Genomic DNA, 18,205 nt, shown 5'->3' on the forward strand with positions numbered 1-18,205 from the left:
AAATGAAGACATTAAAATTAAGAGCGTTTAGGAAAGACTTTTTGTAGAAGGTGGGATTTTAGTTGAGACTTGAAGGAAGCCAGAGAAGTTAGGAAGTGGAGATGAAGAGGGAAAGCTCATTTTATAGTTGAAGATACTAAGGCAGATAGAGAGTAAGTGACCTGCCCAGATTCACACAGTTGGTAAGTTGAGGCCAGATTTAAACTCAGGACTTTTGAGTTCTTCATTTACTGTACCACCATGGTCAGATGTGCTTTAGGAAGATCAATTTGGCATCCAAGTGGAGGATGAACTGGAAAGGGTTAGCCAACATTTACAGAACTCTTTAAAATTTGCAAAGGACTTTACATATATTATTTCATTTGAGCTTCACAACAATCCTATTGTGTAAGTACTATTATTATCCCCATTTTAAAGATGAGAAAACTGAAAACTAAAACAGGCTATCCTACTTGCTCAAGGTTACCTAGACAACATATATTTGAAGTAGGATTGGAACTCATGTCTTCTTGACTACACATCTGAAACTTTTCCTCTATATCTTTTCCCTTTCTTCAGTCAAGGAAAACCATCAAAGTTTAATTAGCTTCCATTTTCCTTTGTAAAGCCTCTCATTATTTATTTTACTCAACCACAGGGAATTCTATTTCTTGTTTTAACATGAACTTAGTCCTTAGATTCAGTATGGGGTCAACTCCCAATCTTCTCAAATATGAGACTGTTCATCGGACCAAGATAACACATGCTTAATGCCAACAGTTACATTATTAGATGATCTAAAAATTGTGTGACTCTTAGCCCTAGTCCCTCTCTTCTTTCCACTTCACCAACTTTCTTGTAAGCAATGCAACAGGATCCACATAGGACCGAGAACTATTAAGAATTGGTCTTTATTTCAGGAGTTGCCTAAGGGGACAATGGCATCATCTATCCCTCATTAGGCTCTGTGTACTTCTCTGGATTGATCCTTGAATGGCAGATTCAATTTGTCCATATTTGTACATGAACTCTTTCCATCATGGTAGAACTTTCACTCTATTAGCATGGCCTTTAAAAATTTGAGGTTTTGGAGTGAAGGATCCCTTTTTAATATTAACATTTTCCAAGAGCCTCATAGATCCAGACACTAGTTTTTCCATTAGCTGTTGATTGTGGATAATATGAATATTCATGGGAATTTGCAGATCACTTGAAATGAATGGGTCAGCAGCTACTAATGTGGACTAAGCCTATTTCCTTCAATGCCATATAAGGTTCTGCTGTTGATTTTTTCCATCAGAGGTCCACAGGTGTGTGCAATTCTGGGGAATGGTGCAGCCCATACAGATCCTAGAACTTAAGAACCAGAAGTGCCTTACAGATGTTATCTCGTCTAAGTTTCCTTATTTTAATAGATGAAGAAGCTGAGAATGAGAAAGAGAGGAGATGATTTTACAAGGTCACACAGCCATGATGTAGGAGAACCAGCAGTTAAATCCTAGTGCCTTGGCTCCAGATCTAATGCATTTTTCATTCAATTTCATTTTTTGTGTTACCCTCTTTTAGGTGGTCTTTGTGCTGACAGGTGACTGTGGGGATCGCACTCATCCAGGGTATCTGGCGTATGAAGAGATTGCTGCCACCAGTTCTGGACAGGTGTTCCACTTGGACAAGCAGCAAGTGAATGAGGTGCATCTTGTTTTAAGGGGTGATTCTCTTTGAAATGAAGAAAAAGGGGATATATTGGGAAATAGCAGTAACATAAAACAAAATATACTGATATCCCTCTATTCAATTCCATTTACCAAATATTTGTTAAGTGTCTCCTGTACATAAGGCTCTAGAGATAGTTACCAACCTAAAAATTATTACTTTGGGAAAGTGAACAGAGACATTGCATATACTGTTAGACTTAGTTGAAGTGTGGGTTAGTTCTTATGTTTCTGTTAAAAAAAAAAAAGGATGGGGGAAGTGCCTTCTCATATCTCTTCTTTGGGGCCAAGTTTAATCATTATAATTTGTCTACATTTGACTTTCTTCTTCTTCTTCTTCTTCTTCTTCTTCTTCTTCTTCTTCTTCTTCTTCTTCTTCTTCTTCTTCTTCTTCTTCTTCTTCTTCTTCTTCTTCTTCTTCTTCTTCTTCTTCTTCTTCTTCTTCATCTCCATTGTTGTTCTTTCCATTTACATCATTGTAGTCAGTATATTGTTTTCCTAGTTTTGCTTATTTCACATTGTATCAGTTAATATGTATTCCTAGACTTCTCTATTTTTCACCATACTCATTGTTTCTAATGTAAGCTAAGTCCCAAAACTACTCAGGGATGGATTTTGGGACTTGGGTCACACTTTCAATACTGTAATCATTCCATTATATTCATGTACCACAACTTGTTTAGCCATTCCCTGATAGATGGATATCTACTTCGTTTCTAGTCTTTTCTATTAGAAGGAATGCTGCTATAAATATCACCCATTTATTTTTAAACTCAGGTCTTCCTGACTCCAAGGTGTATGCTTTTTCAACTGCTACCCATTTATTTATTATTAATTAATTTTGCTGAAGCAATTGGGGTTACTTGCCCAGGGTCACACAGCCAGAAAGTGTTAAATGTCTGAGGCCAAATTTGAACTCAGGTCCTCCTGACTTCAGGGCTGGTGCTCTATCCACTACATCAACTAGCTGCCCCAACCCATTTATTTTTCTAGTCCTTTCAAAACAGGTATGGAGGAAGAAAGGAATTTTGTGAGACCTTCTTGGTTAGAGAAAAAAAAAGGTTCTTCCCTTTTTAGGAATTGGCTGACAGAGATCTTAACTTTGTGAGCATGTGTCTCTGTAGGCTTATTATACTAGATTCAAGAGGTCCTTTCATAGGTATGAAAGTAAACTGAGAAGTCATGGTCTCCAGGACTATGCTTAAATGACTATATCTTTTTTTTTTTTATTAAAGCTTTTTATTTACAAAACATATACATGGGTAATTTTCCAACAATCACCCTTGCAAAACTTTTTGTTCCAAATTTTTCTCTCCTTTCCCCCCACTCTCTCCCCTAGATGGCAGATAGTCCAATACATATTAAATATGTTAAAATATATGTTAAATCCAATATATGTATATATATATATAGTTATTTTGCTTTACAAGAAAAAGCAGATCTAGAAAGAAAAAAAACCTGAGAAGGAAAACAAAATACAAGCAAACATCAACAGAAAGCATGAAAATGCTATGTTGTGCTCCACACTCAGTTCCCACAGGCCTCTCTTAGGGTGTATATGGCTTTCTTAGTCACTGAACAATTGGAACTGATTTGAATCATCTCATTGTTGAAGAGAGCCATGTAAATGACTATGTCTTAATTCTCTTGTGAGGGCTGATTTTTGTAGTCTTTTACTATACACTAATACTCTAACACTATACACTTTTCAGTATCTCTGGTTACTCCAATATCTGAGCCACTAAATCACCAAGAAGAAATAGCATATTGGCAGAGTATTGGCAGGACCCCTGCACCCAAAGCTGATATAGATGTTCCGTCCCCTCCTTCCCCTGCCTCCACCTCTCTATCTCCCACCCAGTCCTCACCAGTCCTGAACCCTGTAAGCAGACACATAACAGATGCTCTTTATTACTTGTGGGTCAATCAGCAAGTGCCTATTTTAGGCTAGCTGCAGAAACTTTATTGAAACAGAAAGCTGGAGACTTTGCTGGTGAAATCCCAACATTTCGGGAGTTGTTCTGGAATGTAAGTTTTGGAGGAGTGTAGGGGAAGGATTTGGTTAGATTAGTGGGCTGAAGTTAAAATGATTGCTGATTGTGTGGATTAGCTCCTAGACAGGGGCCTGGAACTTTTCTTCTTTCCTGGATCACAGTCACCCAAGCTTGTAAACTTAATTTCCTAGTGCTGAGAAGGGAACTCATGTCCACTGCCAAATGTTCAGGGATTGCTCTAGGGGTATTTTGGTACCTTGGAAAGGAAATTGGGTAGTTTGGGCTTTAGGTATTCATTCTTGGAGGTCCTATAGACTTTTGACTTGAAAGTCAATATAGTGGGAAAAGTGTCTAACTTAAAGGTTGGTAGACTTGGGTTTGTATGACTTTTCACAAGTTTCTTTGCCTATTAACAGTTATTTTCATCTGTAAAATGAGGATACAACAACTATTAAGCACTTCCTGTATGCAGACCATAATGCTCATTTTTTGGAAGAGGTAGCTTAAATTCAATATAGTACCTGCCTAGGTTTCCTATGTCATAGGATAGAAGAAGGATGGTGGTTTAAAGTTGGAAAGAATCTTAAAGCTCACATAGTGTATTTTACATATGGAAAACTGAGGTCCAAGAAGGGAATGTCTTATTCAAGATAAGGCATAGGTTAGTAAGTTTCTTCAAATATTATTACATACAGTAGGTACTAAATAAATGGAATGGCAGGGCTGATATTCAAACTCAGATCTTCTGACTGTAAGCCCAGCTCCTTTTTTTACTGTATTAGAGAAGAAAATGGCATGTGAAGAGCCTTTGTAAACTATGTTATGATATACAAATATGGGAGAGTTTTATTATGATTGCTACTGGCTCCGACTCATGGTTGAAAGAAGAGTAAATTCAGAAATCACAATTGTGCTATCATCTTACAGTTGTAGAATCCTTTTTTGATTTTTCAAAGTGCTGTCACAGCTCATTACATTTTAACTTCTTGAGAACTCTATATAAAATGTAGGTCAATTACTGTGTTGCTTCTCAGCCTCCTAGGGCTAAAATCAAGTGTATTATCATGTGTATCCTGCTTGAATTCAATAATAGCTACATGCTAGGTGCCCATAAAATACTTGTTGAATGAGTAAATCGCTATTTTATAGAAGAAGAAAGTAAGGTTCAGATTTACTTAGTGGTTGGATGATTTGTCTAACTTGCCAGGTGACTTAAAGACAGTACTGGGATTAAAATCCAGACACGTGGTTCAATCATCAGCCCTAAGGTTCCTTCCCCTGTGCTCCATTGACTTCCTCAGGATAGGCTTCTGGTGAAACTGTTCAATTCCCAGGTGAGATGAAGAGATGAAGAGCTAGGGTGTTTTTATGTTACACAAGCTGGGCATTTGGGGATGGACCATTGTGAAGACCTGGCTAGAGTTAAGCCCTTCCCCCATGGAGTCTAAGAACTGATGCATGGACTGAGGACATGGACCAACAGCTCAGAAGTCTAGCCTCTCTGTTTTCTGGGCCGTGGCTGAGAGACCAAATTTGTCTCTTCTGGCTTTCTGCCCCTCCTCTCCAGCCACTCTCAGCTGTCAGATCCCCCAGGAAAAGCTGCAGGGGTAATAATTTATCTGCAGTGATGGAGTGATGGAACAAGGGCCATCTGGCAGTGGAAAGGACACTAGATTCTTTAATTCTTACCATCAGCAAATGGTCGTGCTTGACTGGTAATTCCAAAATATCCTTGGCTCAGTCATCAGCTCTCTGAGCCTCCCCCCTACGCCTGCCCCCACCCCAATTGCCTCACCCTGCCGACATCTGGAAGACATAGACCAGACCAAATAAATATTTAGCTTCTTAATAAAGCTGCTTACTCTGGGCTCTCTCTGGATGTTGCTCCTGAGGTCCTGTGGGGATTGGAGGGTCTTGAAACCTATCATTTTGGTGCATGAAAATTGTTGGGGAATTGAATTTGGCATATTTTTAGGGAGTTCATTGGCCCATGAAGTCTGTCCCTGTACCCTGAAGGGGGAAGAGGGATGTGTCCAGCTGGACTGCCCGGACAGAAGCCTCTAAACTGGGCTTCCAGTCTTTTCTTCCTGCCTCCCCCACTCATTCAGTAGCGTGAACTCCTGGGTGTCTGTCTCTCCCTCCTCCAAAAAAGTAACAGAACAGGCCTGTAATGATGTTATAGGCAGCTTCCTCCTCTTCTTAGATTATTATTTCCTCTGGACTCTCAGGATGGGCACCTGCTTCCCAAGGTCATTGTGAAATCTTCTTTGTTAGGGATTCTGAGAGACTTGACTTTGACAAAAAGCCAGGATGGAAATAGTTGAAGGGAATGAAGGGAAAGATCTGGGAAAGTGAGCCAGTTGTTTCTAAGTATTTTAACAATCATTTACAGGGAGTCTAACTGGTGTTCAGTGTGCCCTGCTCTCCACTCACCAAACAAGTGTGAATGAGTCTCCCATCTCACCTCAGTTGGTCTCCCTCACTTTTCTGGGAGAAGCCTTGGAATCCCTTTGGGAATTCTAGTGTCTGTCCTCTTTGGTCCCTTTCTAGAGGCTGAACTTGTTGGATGCTTTCAAGCTGCTCTTTCTGTAATGAGAATAACATTACAGGGAAGTTGTGAAGATCAAATGAGATAACACGAAAAGCACTTTGCAAATTGTCAAAAATTCTATAAATGCCAGTGACTATTATAGAATCACAGTAAGAGATGATACAGTTTCTCTCCTATGGGAAACCCTATCAAGGAAACAAGACATTTATATCCATGAAATAACTGGAAAACTGTAAATAATGAATAGCTAAAGATGAGTAGTATAGATTTTAGGTATGGTAGGAGGTTTGGAGAAAGCAGGTAAAGCAAACAGAGAAAACTTTGTGCAGGAAGACTTGAGTTGATCCCTAAAAGATGTATAACATTTTGATATGCAGAAGAAAGAGCATTTCAGATGAAGGAATATAATTAATGGAGACTGCAGGATAGGAGTGATCATGTTGGCACGCGTATATGTCTGTATGTGTGTGTGTGAACAATGAGGGCTCAACATGGCTACATATTTGAGAATCATGAGTAAGATAAGGGTAGGATCATAGAGTCATGGATCTAGAATTAGAAGGGACTTTAGAGGCCATTTTATACAAAACTAAGAAAAGGAAAAAGACCCAGACAGGTTAAGTGATTTGTACAGGGTCACCCACTAATATGTAACAGAATTAGGGACTGAACTCAGGGCCTCTGAATTCAGAATTAAATGGTCTTCCTACTTTAGAAGGGCAGGCTAGAGTCAGATTGCAATAGGGTCTTGAACATTAGACTTGGGAATTTGGACTAGATCTAAGGGGCACGGGTTGAGCTTGGCTTTCCTTTATTCTCAACGATTATGACTTAGTCCTTTCTCACTTCCTATTCAATCTCAGTTACCTTCAAGCATCCTGGCTTTGAAAACTGTGATCATGAGAAGTCTCAGATTTGTAGGAATAAGGATGGGAGAGATTTCTTGAGTTTGCAGCATTCCCTCACCCTGCCTTCCATGTTGTAGGTCCTAAAGTGGGTGGAGGAAGCCATCCAGGTCTCTAAGGTCCACCTGCTATCCACGGATCATGAGAATGAAGGAGAACACACCTGGAAGATCCCATTTGATCCCAGTCTGAAAGAGGTCACCATCTCTCTTAGTGGTCCTGGTCCAGAGATTGAAGTGAGAGACCCATTGGGTATGGAATTGTCACTGCTTAGCTCATCTTTTTATGCTAGAGTGGGATATGGTAAATGTGGGGGTGGGTGGGGGAGGAGGAATATGAGATATTTGCGTGGAACCTCTGATTTTCTTTGAAGAAAGGAAGGACCAGGAGCCAGTTTGGGCTAAAGTATGATGGAAAGAGTATTACGGTCCCAGAGCACCTAGAGTCATGGCCTATCTTTTCCTGGGCCTATTACCTGGGAATCCAATCCAGTAATCCAATAAATCTTTATTAAGCCCTATTGTACTTCTCTTAGTTTTAGTGTCATCATCTATAAAATGTGTGTGCTGGGACTGGCTGCCTGATCTCTGACAGCCTTTCCATTTCTAAATTATATTATTCTATAACTATTTAAGAAACATTAACACCCAAATATGGAAGAGTTATATGAGGTGCTTGCTCAAAAAATGTAATATGGGGCTGGGATTGCAGTTCCTAAAGAGTCTTCCTTGGGTGATTCAAGAAGGGGGTTAGAATGGGGGTTTGGTAGAGGAAGATGGTTATAGAAGGATTGGGTTTCCAGAGGTATGATAAGGAACCTTCTGTGGTGGTGGTGGGGAACTACAGGAAAACATATAGAATACTGTAAGAATCCTGTTCTGGTCTATCAGGGAACATCTCTATCATACCCAAGAAAAAAATAAATGGCTCTTGAGTTGGAGGACTTCTGAGACACTCTGAGGAGAAACCATTTTGCCTAAAACTCTCATTTTACAGTTGAGGAAATTGAGGTTCAGAAAGGTTAAGGAATGTGCCTAAGATCACACAAATAGCAAGTTTCAGAAGAGGGTTGGGAATTTGGGGCCTCTGATTCCAAAGACTTTTTCCATGTTACTCATGAGTTTTCTTGATTCTTTTTGTTTGGCTTAGGGAGGATTATTCAGAAGGATGAAGGATTGAACATGCTTCTTAACATCCCAGACTCTGCTAAGGTGGTGGCTTTTAAGCCTGAGCACCCTGGCCTTTGGTCCATCAAGGTAGGATAGAGGGAGCATTTAGGTTGGGAGGAGAGTGTGGGGCAGGGAATTGGGGTGAGTAGAGGAGGTTGTAGAGGTCTGGAGGAGAACATCTGACGACAGTTGTTGGGGAGGAAGTAAGGTACAGGTTTGGGAATGAGAGGCAACTCTATTTCCCTCCAATTTTTTGTAGGTAGTAGGTGGAGATGATGGGTCTAGATTAAGGAGACAGAGCTGAGTGGGCTGAGGGTCTACACTGATGTGATCCTCAACTTATAGGTGGTCAGAAGAGTAGGGTGGCGATTTGATGATTAACATTCTCTGCATGGGGACGGGGGTTCTGATAGGTCTATAGCAGCGGTCGCCACTCCGTGAGGATCACGGGCATCAGCAACATCAATTTCCGAGCTGGTTTCACCACCCAGCCCTCCCTGGATCTCAATCATACCATTGAGTGGCCCTTGCAAGGTATAGTGGTTTTGGTATTAGGTATAGATTTTGGGGAGAGAGAGTGGAGAGCACTGCTTTTAGAGTTTTCCCTTTTCACCTTGTGCAGCTATAAACCTTTCCCTTCCTTTCCCTCTCACCAAAAAGCCCTCTGTCTTAGATTCCCTACTTTTCACCATAGTTTGCTAAAGAAATCTGAACTAAGGAGTTTTTAAGATATTCCTGCCAGGTAGCATACTTATATTTTCACAAGGCCCTTGTGAAACATAAAAGGATAACTTACTTGGTAAGTTTGGGAATTTTAGGAACCACAACAGGAAGATGAGAGAAACATCTGGGGTTGGGCCATACCAACTTTGTATTTTCCCTTTAACTGCCGACAAAACTATAGCTGATTCCTTTGCATCTTCCTCTTTCCTCTGCAGGAGTTCCCATATCCCTGGTGATCAACTCCACAGGTCTGCTGGCTCCAGGGCGCCTAGATTCAGTAGAGCTTTCCCATAGCTCTGGCCAGCCCCTGTTGACTCTCCCTACTCGGCCCTTATCCAATACCTCCTCCCACCAATTGTGGGTGGGACCTCCCTTTCAAGTGCCCAAGGACCGTTTTTACCTCAAGGTGAAGGGTGAGGATCATGAAGGCAATCCTCTGCTTCGTATCTCTAACGTGGCCTATAGTGGAGTGGCTCCAGGTAAGCAGTCACCCTTTCCATTGGCCTTGGACATTTGAGGTCCATTTCTTCGAGAAGCTCTCTCTTCCCCAAGTTGTCCTCCCCACTCCTTGAATTCCTACTGTACTTAGAGTCATTAAAAAAATTAAAATAAAAGTACCTAGAGTCTACATAGTGCTTGCTGTAGCTAATTATGATGATTATCAATCAACCCATCAATTAACATTGTTCATTAAGCACTTTCTATATACCAGTGTCAGGTAGCAAAATGGCTAGAGTGCCAGACCTGGAATCAGCAAAGCCCAAATTCAAGATACTCACTGTGTGACCCCCACAGGTCGTTTAAACCTGTTTGCCTCAGTTTTCTCATCTGTATAATGAGCTAGAAAAAGAAATGGCAAACCACTCCAGTAACTAGGAAAATCTCAAAGAGAGTCGAACATGACTGAACAACAAATGAACATCCTGAGACAAACAGAGTCACAGGCTAGGAGGTGTCTGAGGCTACATTTGAACTCAGGAAGATGGGGTCCTGATTCCAGGTCTGGCACTGAGCTAGAAAATTTCCTGTTGACTGGATCTAACTGTCCCTAACACTGCACTGTAACACACACACAGCTGGAGATGCTGGGTAAACTGGAGATGTAGATGGGATTTAAATTTCAATAGCTCCATAGGTCTGGGAACTTAGAAGGGGGTGGGAAGATTCTCCCTTCATCCCTAATAGCTCTTAGTGATGACAAGTCATCATTGATAAAGTCCAGGAGTTAAGAGTGGATTGGGGAAAATCCGGTTTCTAGGCCACCTCCAGCCTATTCCTTTTGTCTCCCTTATTGCTCCTGGGCCCCAGAAAGAGAATGTGAGCCTTCTCTGCACAGCTGTGAGGCTGAGTTTCTGGGAAGGAATTTCTGCAGGGGGAATAGGAGTCTCTTTTTTTTCTCGACCAACAGGATTGTTGGAGTTCAGCACTGACTTTTGATCTCTGTCTTTGTTTATGCATTAGAAAGGGGAGAGGGTGGAATATGGTTTGGGGCTTTTTGTATGTGTGTGTTGTTTTTCCTTCTGTCTGGGAAACATGGACCTTGGGAAGGAAAGTTAGATGTACATCTTGGAGCGGGATGCTCTGTCTGGAGATAAGATGGTGGTGATGCTGTGAGCTGAGATCTTGAATCCCTGGAACTTTTAGGTTTTCAGAGGAAAGGGGGGGGGAGCTTCAGAGCCTAGCCAGGACCTGGCAAAACTGCTAGTGAGAGGAGGGGGGAAGTGGACTAAGGGATGCTCACAAAGACATTGGGTAGTGGTCCAGGCCTCTCATCCCTTGGGATGTGGCTGGGAGCCCATATGACATAAGCTTGCCCCACCCTGTTTTCTGAGGAGGTTGTCCACATTGTTTCACCCTGAGTGTATCTTTATGGGATTGGCTTTGTATGTTTGGGGGGGTCAAGATGGAGGAGATTTGTCTCTCCATTGCGCCAGGGAAGAATGGGGTATATGGAGGAGTTGAATAACTGCCTGAAGTCCATAATGAGGGAGTGACAGAACTGGGAATGAGCCTGGGATTTGCAGTATCATGTAATTTTAGAATCGAAAAGGACTTTGAAAAGCAGTGGAATTAAAAAAAAGTTAAACTCAAATTCAGAAGATATGGGCTGTATTTAAAATCACAAAATTCGAGAACCATAAGGGAACCCAGTGGCCATCTAGTTCAACCTATCCATGAAAGGAATCCCCATTTGAACACATCAACAAGTGGACAAACGATCTTGACTGACATTAACACTATATACCTTTGTCCTCAGCTGGGTTTTGGTTTCCTCATTTATTGAACAAGTTTTTTTTTTCCCCTCAATAGTCATAGTATTTTATTTTTTCCAAGTACATGTAAAGATAGTTTTCAAGATTAATTTTTATAAAACTTTGTGTTCCAAATTTTTCTCCTTTCATCCCTTTTCTCCCTTCTCCTCAAGATAGCAAACACTCTGATACATATTAAAGTGCAATTCTTTTAAACATATTTCCATATTTGTCATGTTTTACAAGAAAAATCAGACCAAAAGGGAAAAAGCCATGAGAAAGAAAAAGCCAACAAAAGGTGAAAATATTATCCTTTGATCCACATTCAGTCCTCATTATTGAATTATAATTTTCACTGTTTCTTTCAGCTCTCAAAGCCAGGTCTTACTTAGATCATCCCATGCTTTTATAAATGAGAATGATGAGAGCCAGAAGTAAGTTCCTTAAGGCCATACATTTGACTAGAGATAAAACAGGAACCAGAATTCCAGGCTACAATCCTTTTTTTTTTTTTTTTTTTTTTTTAAACCATAACACCCTTCTCCCTTTCTGTTTCTCCTTGGATAATGAGGGTAATGGGTATCCTTGGGGTTGGAGTTGGCTGAGGTGGAGTTGAGGGCTGGCTTTTTGTTCCTAGGCTACCTTTTCTTGAAGGCAGCTCAGTGGTTCAGTGGATAGAATGCTGGGCCTGGAGTTAAGGAACAACTAAATTCAAACTCAGTCTCAAATACTTATTAGTTAGATGACCGTGGGCAAAGCACTTAACTGTTTGCCTTATAATGTAAGACAGGGATAATAATAGTACTTAGCATGGAACCTAGTACATAGCAGGTACAATATAAATATTTATTCCCTTGCCCTTTTCTAGGTTCTCCATTGGTGACCATGCCCAGCAAGATCCATGGGTATCTCTGGCAGCCGCTGCTCATCACTTGCTCAGTCCACAGCTCACTCCCATTTCGGCTCCAGCTGAGACGAAATGGAGTGAAGCTAGGCGAGGAGAGGCATTTCCAGTGAGTATGAAGTGGGAGTTTGGCTCCTAGTCCTATTCCCTGTAGCCCTGTGGCTTAGAGTCCAGCTCCCTGTGAAGTCACAAAATTATGATTTATTATTGGTAAATGTTTGATTTGTATACCTATTTTATATACCTACATGCCTGGGTTCATGTAAAAATTTCTTGGGCAAAAAGGAGTCATGAATGGAAAGAGTTTAAGAAGCCCTAGATTAGAAAATCCTAGTGCCTTGCCTGGGATATAGTGGGAAGACTCACCTAGCTCTCTATCAGGTAGTCCTCTCAGAACAGTCAGACCCAGAAAGGGGAAATGGAACCTAATTAGTGGCATCTGAATGTCCTTCTTCAAACATTCTTCCTAGATAGGCAATAACTCTTTCCTAGGTTGAACAAAAGTTAGCTGGGATCCTCTTGAGATTGCTTAGGAAGAGGACAATGGTAGAATGTATATTTAAGGGGTGGTCTGAATAGGAGGAGGTTAATGATCAATCAACAAATGTATTAAGCTCCTGTTATGTGCTAGGATACCTGGAGACAATAATGTAACAACCCTTGCCCTCACACAGCGAGTGTTCTACATGTTTGATTTATAGAGAGTCAGGAAACAGCAGCTGGGAGATCCCTCGAGCTTCCAAATCAGAGGAAGGCATGTATGAGTGCACAGCCGTGAGCCGAGCAGGGATGGGAAAGGCAAAAACCCAACTTGTGGTTACAGGTTTGTATTTTTTTTGGTATTCTCCCCTCTGGCTCCTGCAGATGCTTTCTCAGAAACAGCTCCCCACCAGTAAGTCTTGTTTTTTGGGTTTGCATCTTCCCCAGGCTTTGAAGGAATTTGTTGAATCATATTTGAAATGTGAAGGTAATCTTAGATATGCTTTATGGTTGAGGAAAGAGTGCAGAGGGCTTTCCAAGGATCCAGAGATAGTTCTGATTTCCAAATCCAGTGCTCTTTTCACTGTTTTTTTAATCAGTCTATTGATCAGTAAACAAATAAGCTGCAGAGAGATTGAGGATAATGAAGATTGATAAGCCATGCTGTCCCTTTAGATAAAATCATTAAGCAATGTTTAAGAGAATTTCTCTGGACTCATGGTCAGAATCCATAATACAAATTATCGAGATATAATTGGATATTGAGAAAGTTGAGGCACAAAAGTAGAAAACTCTTCCTGGGAATTTGGTGATGAAAAGGAGAAAAGATATAGGACAATAGCTTGAAGATGGAGTCTAAGAAAGTTTTTTTTTTTTAAAGATGGGGAAGACTCGAAGCATCTTTTTAGATAGTGGTAAGGATCTAGTAGGTAGAGAGGATCTGATGATAAAGAAAAGGAATATTCAATAAGGCATATTCCAGAAGGATTCAGAAGTTTGCTTCTTCTAGTGTTTAGGTTGCTTCCAATAGCATTGCTATGAACTCTTCTGAATAGCTACCTTTTCTTTTTGGTTATTTCCTAAAGATATATTTCAAAATGTTAAATCATTAGCTCAAAAATACTAAAATGTTCTTTTATTTTTATTTTTTAAATTTTAGTCTCTTATTACATATTGACTTTAATTTAGAATGTAAGTCATGTAGCATCTGATGAAATCATCAGTCCTTCTAGGGTGTGACTGTCCCCAAAGTTTGGAAGAGATCCTGGTACAGAGGATTAAATCATTGAATCTCAGAGTCAGAAGAGACTTGAGAGGATTTTTAGTCTAATATTCTACCCCACTAAGTACTCACTACATTATCACTGACAAGTGTTCATCCTCCTTGTCTATTATTAACAATAATAATTATTAAGAGCATTTCATATTTCTCCAGCACTTTAAAGTGTATAAAACACTTTCTCCATAGCAATCGTGTGAAGTTGTATCATAATCCCCATTTTACACGTGAAGAAAGTAGGGCTCGGAGAAATAAAGTGATGGGCTAATAGTCAGGCAGCAAATCAGTAAATAAGATTTATTAAGTGCCTACTATGTGGCAGACACAATACTAAGTGTTGGAGATACAAAACGAGACAAAAAAAAGTACCTGCCGCAAGAAGTTTGTTAATCTAATGAGGGAGACAACATGGAAATAAATATATACAAAGCAAGTTGTATATAAGAAAAATAGAAAATTATTAAAAGACGGAAAACACTATAATTAAAAGGGCCTGGGATATGAATTGATGTGTCCTGATTCTGTATCATTTTGGAGTAAGTGATGTAGCATTTAGGAAATGAGGAGTGAGTCCATATAGATAGGCAGACAAAGAGTGAGACAGAGACAGACAGAGACAGACAAACAGACAGATAGATGAAACATTTATTAGGTATTTGCTGTGTCTGGTACTATGTTAAATGCTCAGAAATGCAATCACAAACAAGCAAGATAGACTCTACCCTCAAGGAGCTTACACTTTGATAGAGAAAGATAACATATAAAAGAGAATCTATTTGTAAAAGGAGAAAACTATAAAAAACAATCTGTGGAGTTGGCCAGGCTTAGAGGCCTGGTTTCAGGTAAAATGAAGCTGAAACTCACCTCTCTTAGAGAAAGCCTTTGTACAGGCTCTGCTCTCATGTCTTGGATGGCTTTGGGGCTGGGAGCTGGAAAGTTTGCTCCCTTCTGATTCTGTGCTTAACTAGCTTATGACCTTGTACGAGCCTCAATTTCTTCATGTATAACATAGGAGTCATAAAACCTTGTTCAGTTTACAGAAGTATATGGAACAAATTAAATAAAAGGTACATGAATACTTTGGAAAGGGACAGCTAGATATTGTAGTTAATAGAAATGGAGTCCAAGGTTCTAATAGGGAGAGAGATAGAATAGTAGTAGCTGGAGTATAGACATCATGGTTTCTCTGTCTGTCTGTCTGTCTCCCCTCTTTCTTTTTCTTTCTGTCTGTCTCTCTTTTCTCTCTCTGTCTCTGTCTCCTTCTCTCTCTCTCTCTCTCTCTCTCTCTCTCTCTCTCTCTCTCTGTCTCTGTCTCTGTCTCTCTGTCTCTGTCTCTCTCCTCTCTCTTTTTCTCTCCTTTCATTCTTTCTCTCTCTCCTTTTCTTTTTCTGTCTTTAGTCGTCTCTCTCTGTCAGTCTGTCTGCTTGTCTCTCTGTCTCTGTTTCTGTCTCTGTCTCCCTTTCTCTCCTCTCTCTCTCTGCAGTGCAAATACTTTGCTCAAACCCCATCCCCTCAGCTCTAGTCTGACTTTGTGTTCTCCCACAGATCCCCCACCCAGTTGACTTCTCCGCAGAATGTCACTGTGTCTCCGGGAGAGACAGCTGTCTTGTCATGCCATGTGCTAGACAAGGCTCCCTACAACCTGACCTGGATCCGTGATTGGAGGGCTTTACCAGCCTCACCAGGACGGGTGGCACAGCTGGCTAACCTGTCTCTGGAGATTAATGGCATCATTCCCAGTGATGGCGGGAGATACCAGTGCCTGGCTAGCAATGCCAATGGGATGGCAAGGGCATCAGTCTGGCTCTTTGTTAGAGGTAAGTCTTCCTGTCTCCTCCATCACTCCCAGTTCAAAATTGACCCAGTACCCTAAGAGGTTATCTCCTCCATCCCTTTGTCTCCATATTTCCCTTTTCCCAACAAATAATTTGACCCTATTAGAGAGACCTTCAAGGAAAGCAATTTCAAAGCATTCCTTGGCCACTGCTGCCAAACTCCACCAGCCCTCACTTTTGGGAAATTCACCCTAATATCTAGCTTAAGGTGCCCTTGTTGCTGATGAAGCAAGGAGTAGCATTCATTCTACATCAGTATAGTACTTTCTTGTTCCTACCATTGACCATCAACCCCTGTGTAGTCTGTTTTAAAGCCCCCAGGGTTCTAATTTGGAATTTTGAAGTCAGGGACAAGATCCAGAGATGGGTCCTTGAGTGACATGAATTGGGATGCTGGTGGGAAGCCTTCTAATTTAGAATGGTAATGGAAGTGATCCTCATCCACACTGGAACAGCTTCTCTACAAATTGGTAGTATCTAGCTTGATGAGGGGAGATGAGGATCAGAATATCCTGATATGGAGGATGATTACTTCCTGAAGGACACCAAGAATTGTAGCTGCCAGGCTGTCATTGAGGCGAGCACATCCGAAAGGAATCATACCTAGAGTGGCCATTCTGTGCACCTCAAGTTAGTTATAGCAGGTGGTGCTGGTCTCCTACACTCTTATTATTTTTTTTCAGCTTCCTTTCTCTGCCTCCTGGCTAAAGCAGAGGCAGTCTAGGGCTCTGGGTTGGAAGATGCCCTGGCCTCTGACTCAGACCCTGTTTTGATCTTCTCCTATTGCTGTAGAGCCTCCTCGGATAAGCATCAACACCATCTCCCAGCACTTTTCCCAGGGTGTTGAGGTGAGGATCAGCTGCACTGCTTCTGGGTACCCCCCACCCAGTATCTCCTGGAAACACAAAGCCCAGACGATAGTGAAGAAGGGAAGGTAAGGAACACTGGGATTCTGTTTAAGGAGTCATTATAGAAGGGGTCTTGAAGTCAGAATCTGTGATCAGATTCCTGTTCTGGCCCCATCACTTGTATAATCATGGGCAAGATCCTTAACCTCCCTAGAATTTAATTTTCCTTTTTATAAAATGAAGGCATGCAATAGATAGTCTTTAAGGTTCCTTCTGGCTTTAAATCTCTGATCCCACCTCCATGCCTTTGCACAGACTCTGCTCTCATGTCTTGGATGGCTTTGGGACTGGGAGCTGAAAAGTTTGCTCCCTTCTGGTTCTGCACTTAACTAGCTTGTGACCTTGGGCAAGCCTCAGTTTCTCATGTATAAATAGGAGTCATAACACCTCGTTCAGTTCACAGAAGTATATGGAACAAATCAAATAAATGGTGCACGAATACTTTGAAAAGGGGCAGCTAGATGTTGTAATTAATAGAGCACCAGCTTTGGAGTCAGGGAACCTGAGTTCAAATCCAGCCTCAGATACCTAACATTTAGTAGCTGTGTGATCTTAGGCAAGTCACTTAACTTCAATTACTTATAAAAAAAGAGAATACTTTGGAAAGTGTACCAGAAAAATGTATCATTTTATTAATGTTATTAATTGGCATCCCCATATACAATTTAAATAGCTTAAAACTACATTAAAACTTTTGGAAGGCTCTTTATACACATATACAACACATGTATTCACACATACACCCATATATATGTATATGTATATGTTTGTGTATATACATATAAGTATATTTATAATAATCTCTTTCTTTATACATATCCATATGCATGTATATATACATATATATGCTGATATATAAACTATCACACCCTTATCATCTAATCAGAATGACCTTGGTTTCAGTAGAGGAATTGAGGAACGTAGAATAGTGGAAAGAGCACAAAATTTATAGTGAAGATCTTGGTTCAAATCCTGACTTTGCTACTCCACACTGTTTATATGACTTAGAAAAAACATTTTCACTCTTTGAATTCTGTTTACCTTTTTATAAAGTAAAAGAATTGGATTAGATGATCTTTTAGATTTCTTTCAGCTCTAAGTCTTGTGGTATACCTAAACTATCTTAGAATACTTTCTATGTAGGGACAGTCTAAACATGGCAGTTCTGAAGAGTCTTATAGAGTACTTAACCTAATCATCGTGGTGTGGCAAGGTGGAGTTGGGCAGTAAGGAGACTTGGTGTGTGATATATAGATATATACATAAATATATATATATATATAAATATATATATATATATATATTTATATATATATATATATATATATATATATATATATATATATATATATATATATATATATACATGTGTAGATATATGTATAGGGATATATAGCCTAAAATGCTATAATCTTGAGAGTTCTGGGACTGAACAAACCTTATAGCAAACCTCTTTTGCTTGTGTCTTTGACCTCTGGAGAAGGTGAAGAAGGAGGAGCAGAGATTAGGATAGA

At 40.4% G+C, this 18,205-nt stretch overlaps 1 protein-coding gene across 1 annotated transcript in view; it reads left to right on the forward strand.

Moving 5' to 3' along the window:
• Nucleotides 1–18,205, forward strand: part of HMCN2 (hemicentin 2) — a 192,083-nt gene that overhangs the window by 34,080 nt on the left and 139,798 nt on the right. Inside the window, 9 exon segments of the mRNA XM_074293875.1 lie at nt 1,546–1,668; nt 7,222–7,393; nt 8,291–8,397; nt 8,724–8,844; nt 9,249–9,512; nt 12,154–12,298; nt 12,891–13,016; nt 15,494–15,765; nt 16,576–16,717. Of these exon segments, the coding sequence (XP_074149976.1) occupies nt 1,546–1,668; nt 7,222–7,393; nt 8,291–8,397; nt 8,724–8,844; nt 9,249–9,512; nt 12,154–12,298; nt 12,891–13,016; nt 15,494–15,765; nt 16,576–16,717 (1,472 nt within the window).

Source organism: Sminthopsis crassicaudata, chromosome 2 (genome assembly GCF_048593235.1).
Source record: "Sminthopsis crassicaudata isolate SCR6 chromosome 2, ASM4859323v1, whole genome shotgun sequence".
Classification (NCBI taxonomy): domain Eukaryota; kingdom Metazoa; phylum Chordata; class Mammalia; order Dasyuromorphia; family Dasyuridae; genus Sminthopsis; species Sminthopsis crassicaudata.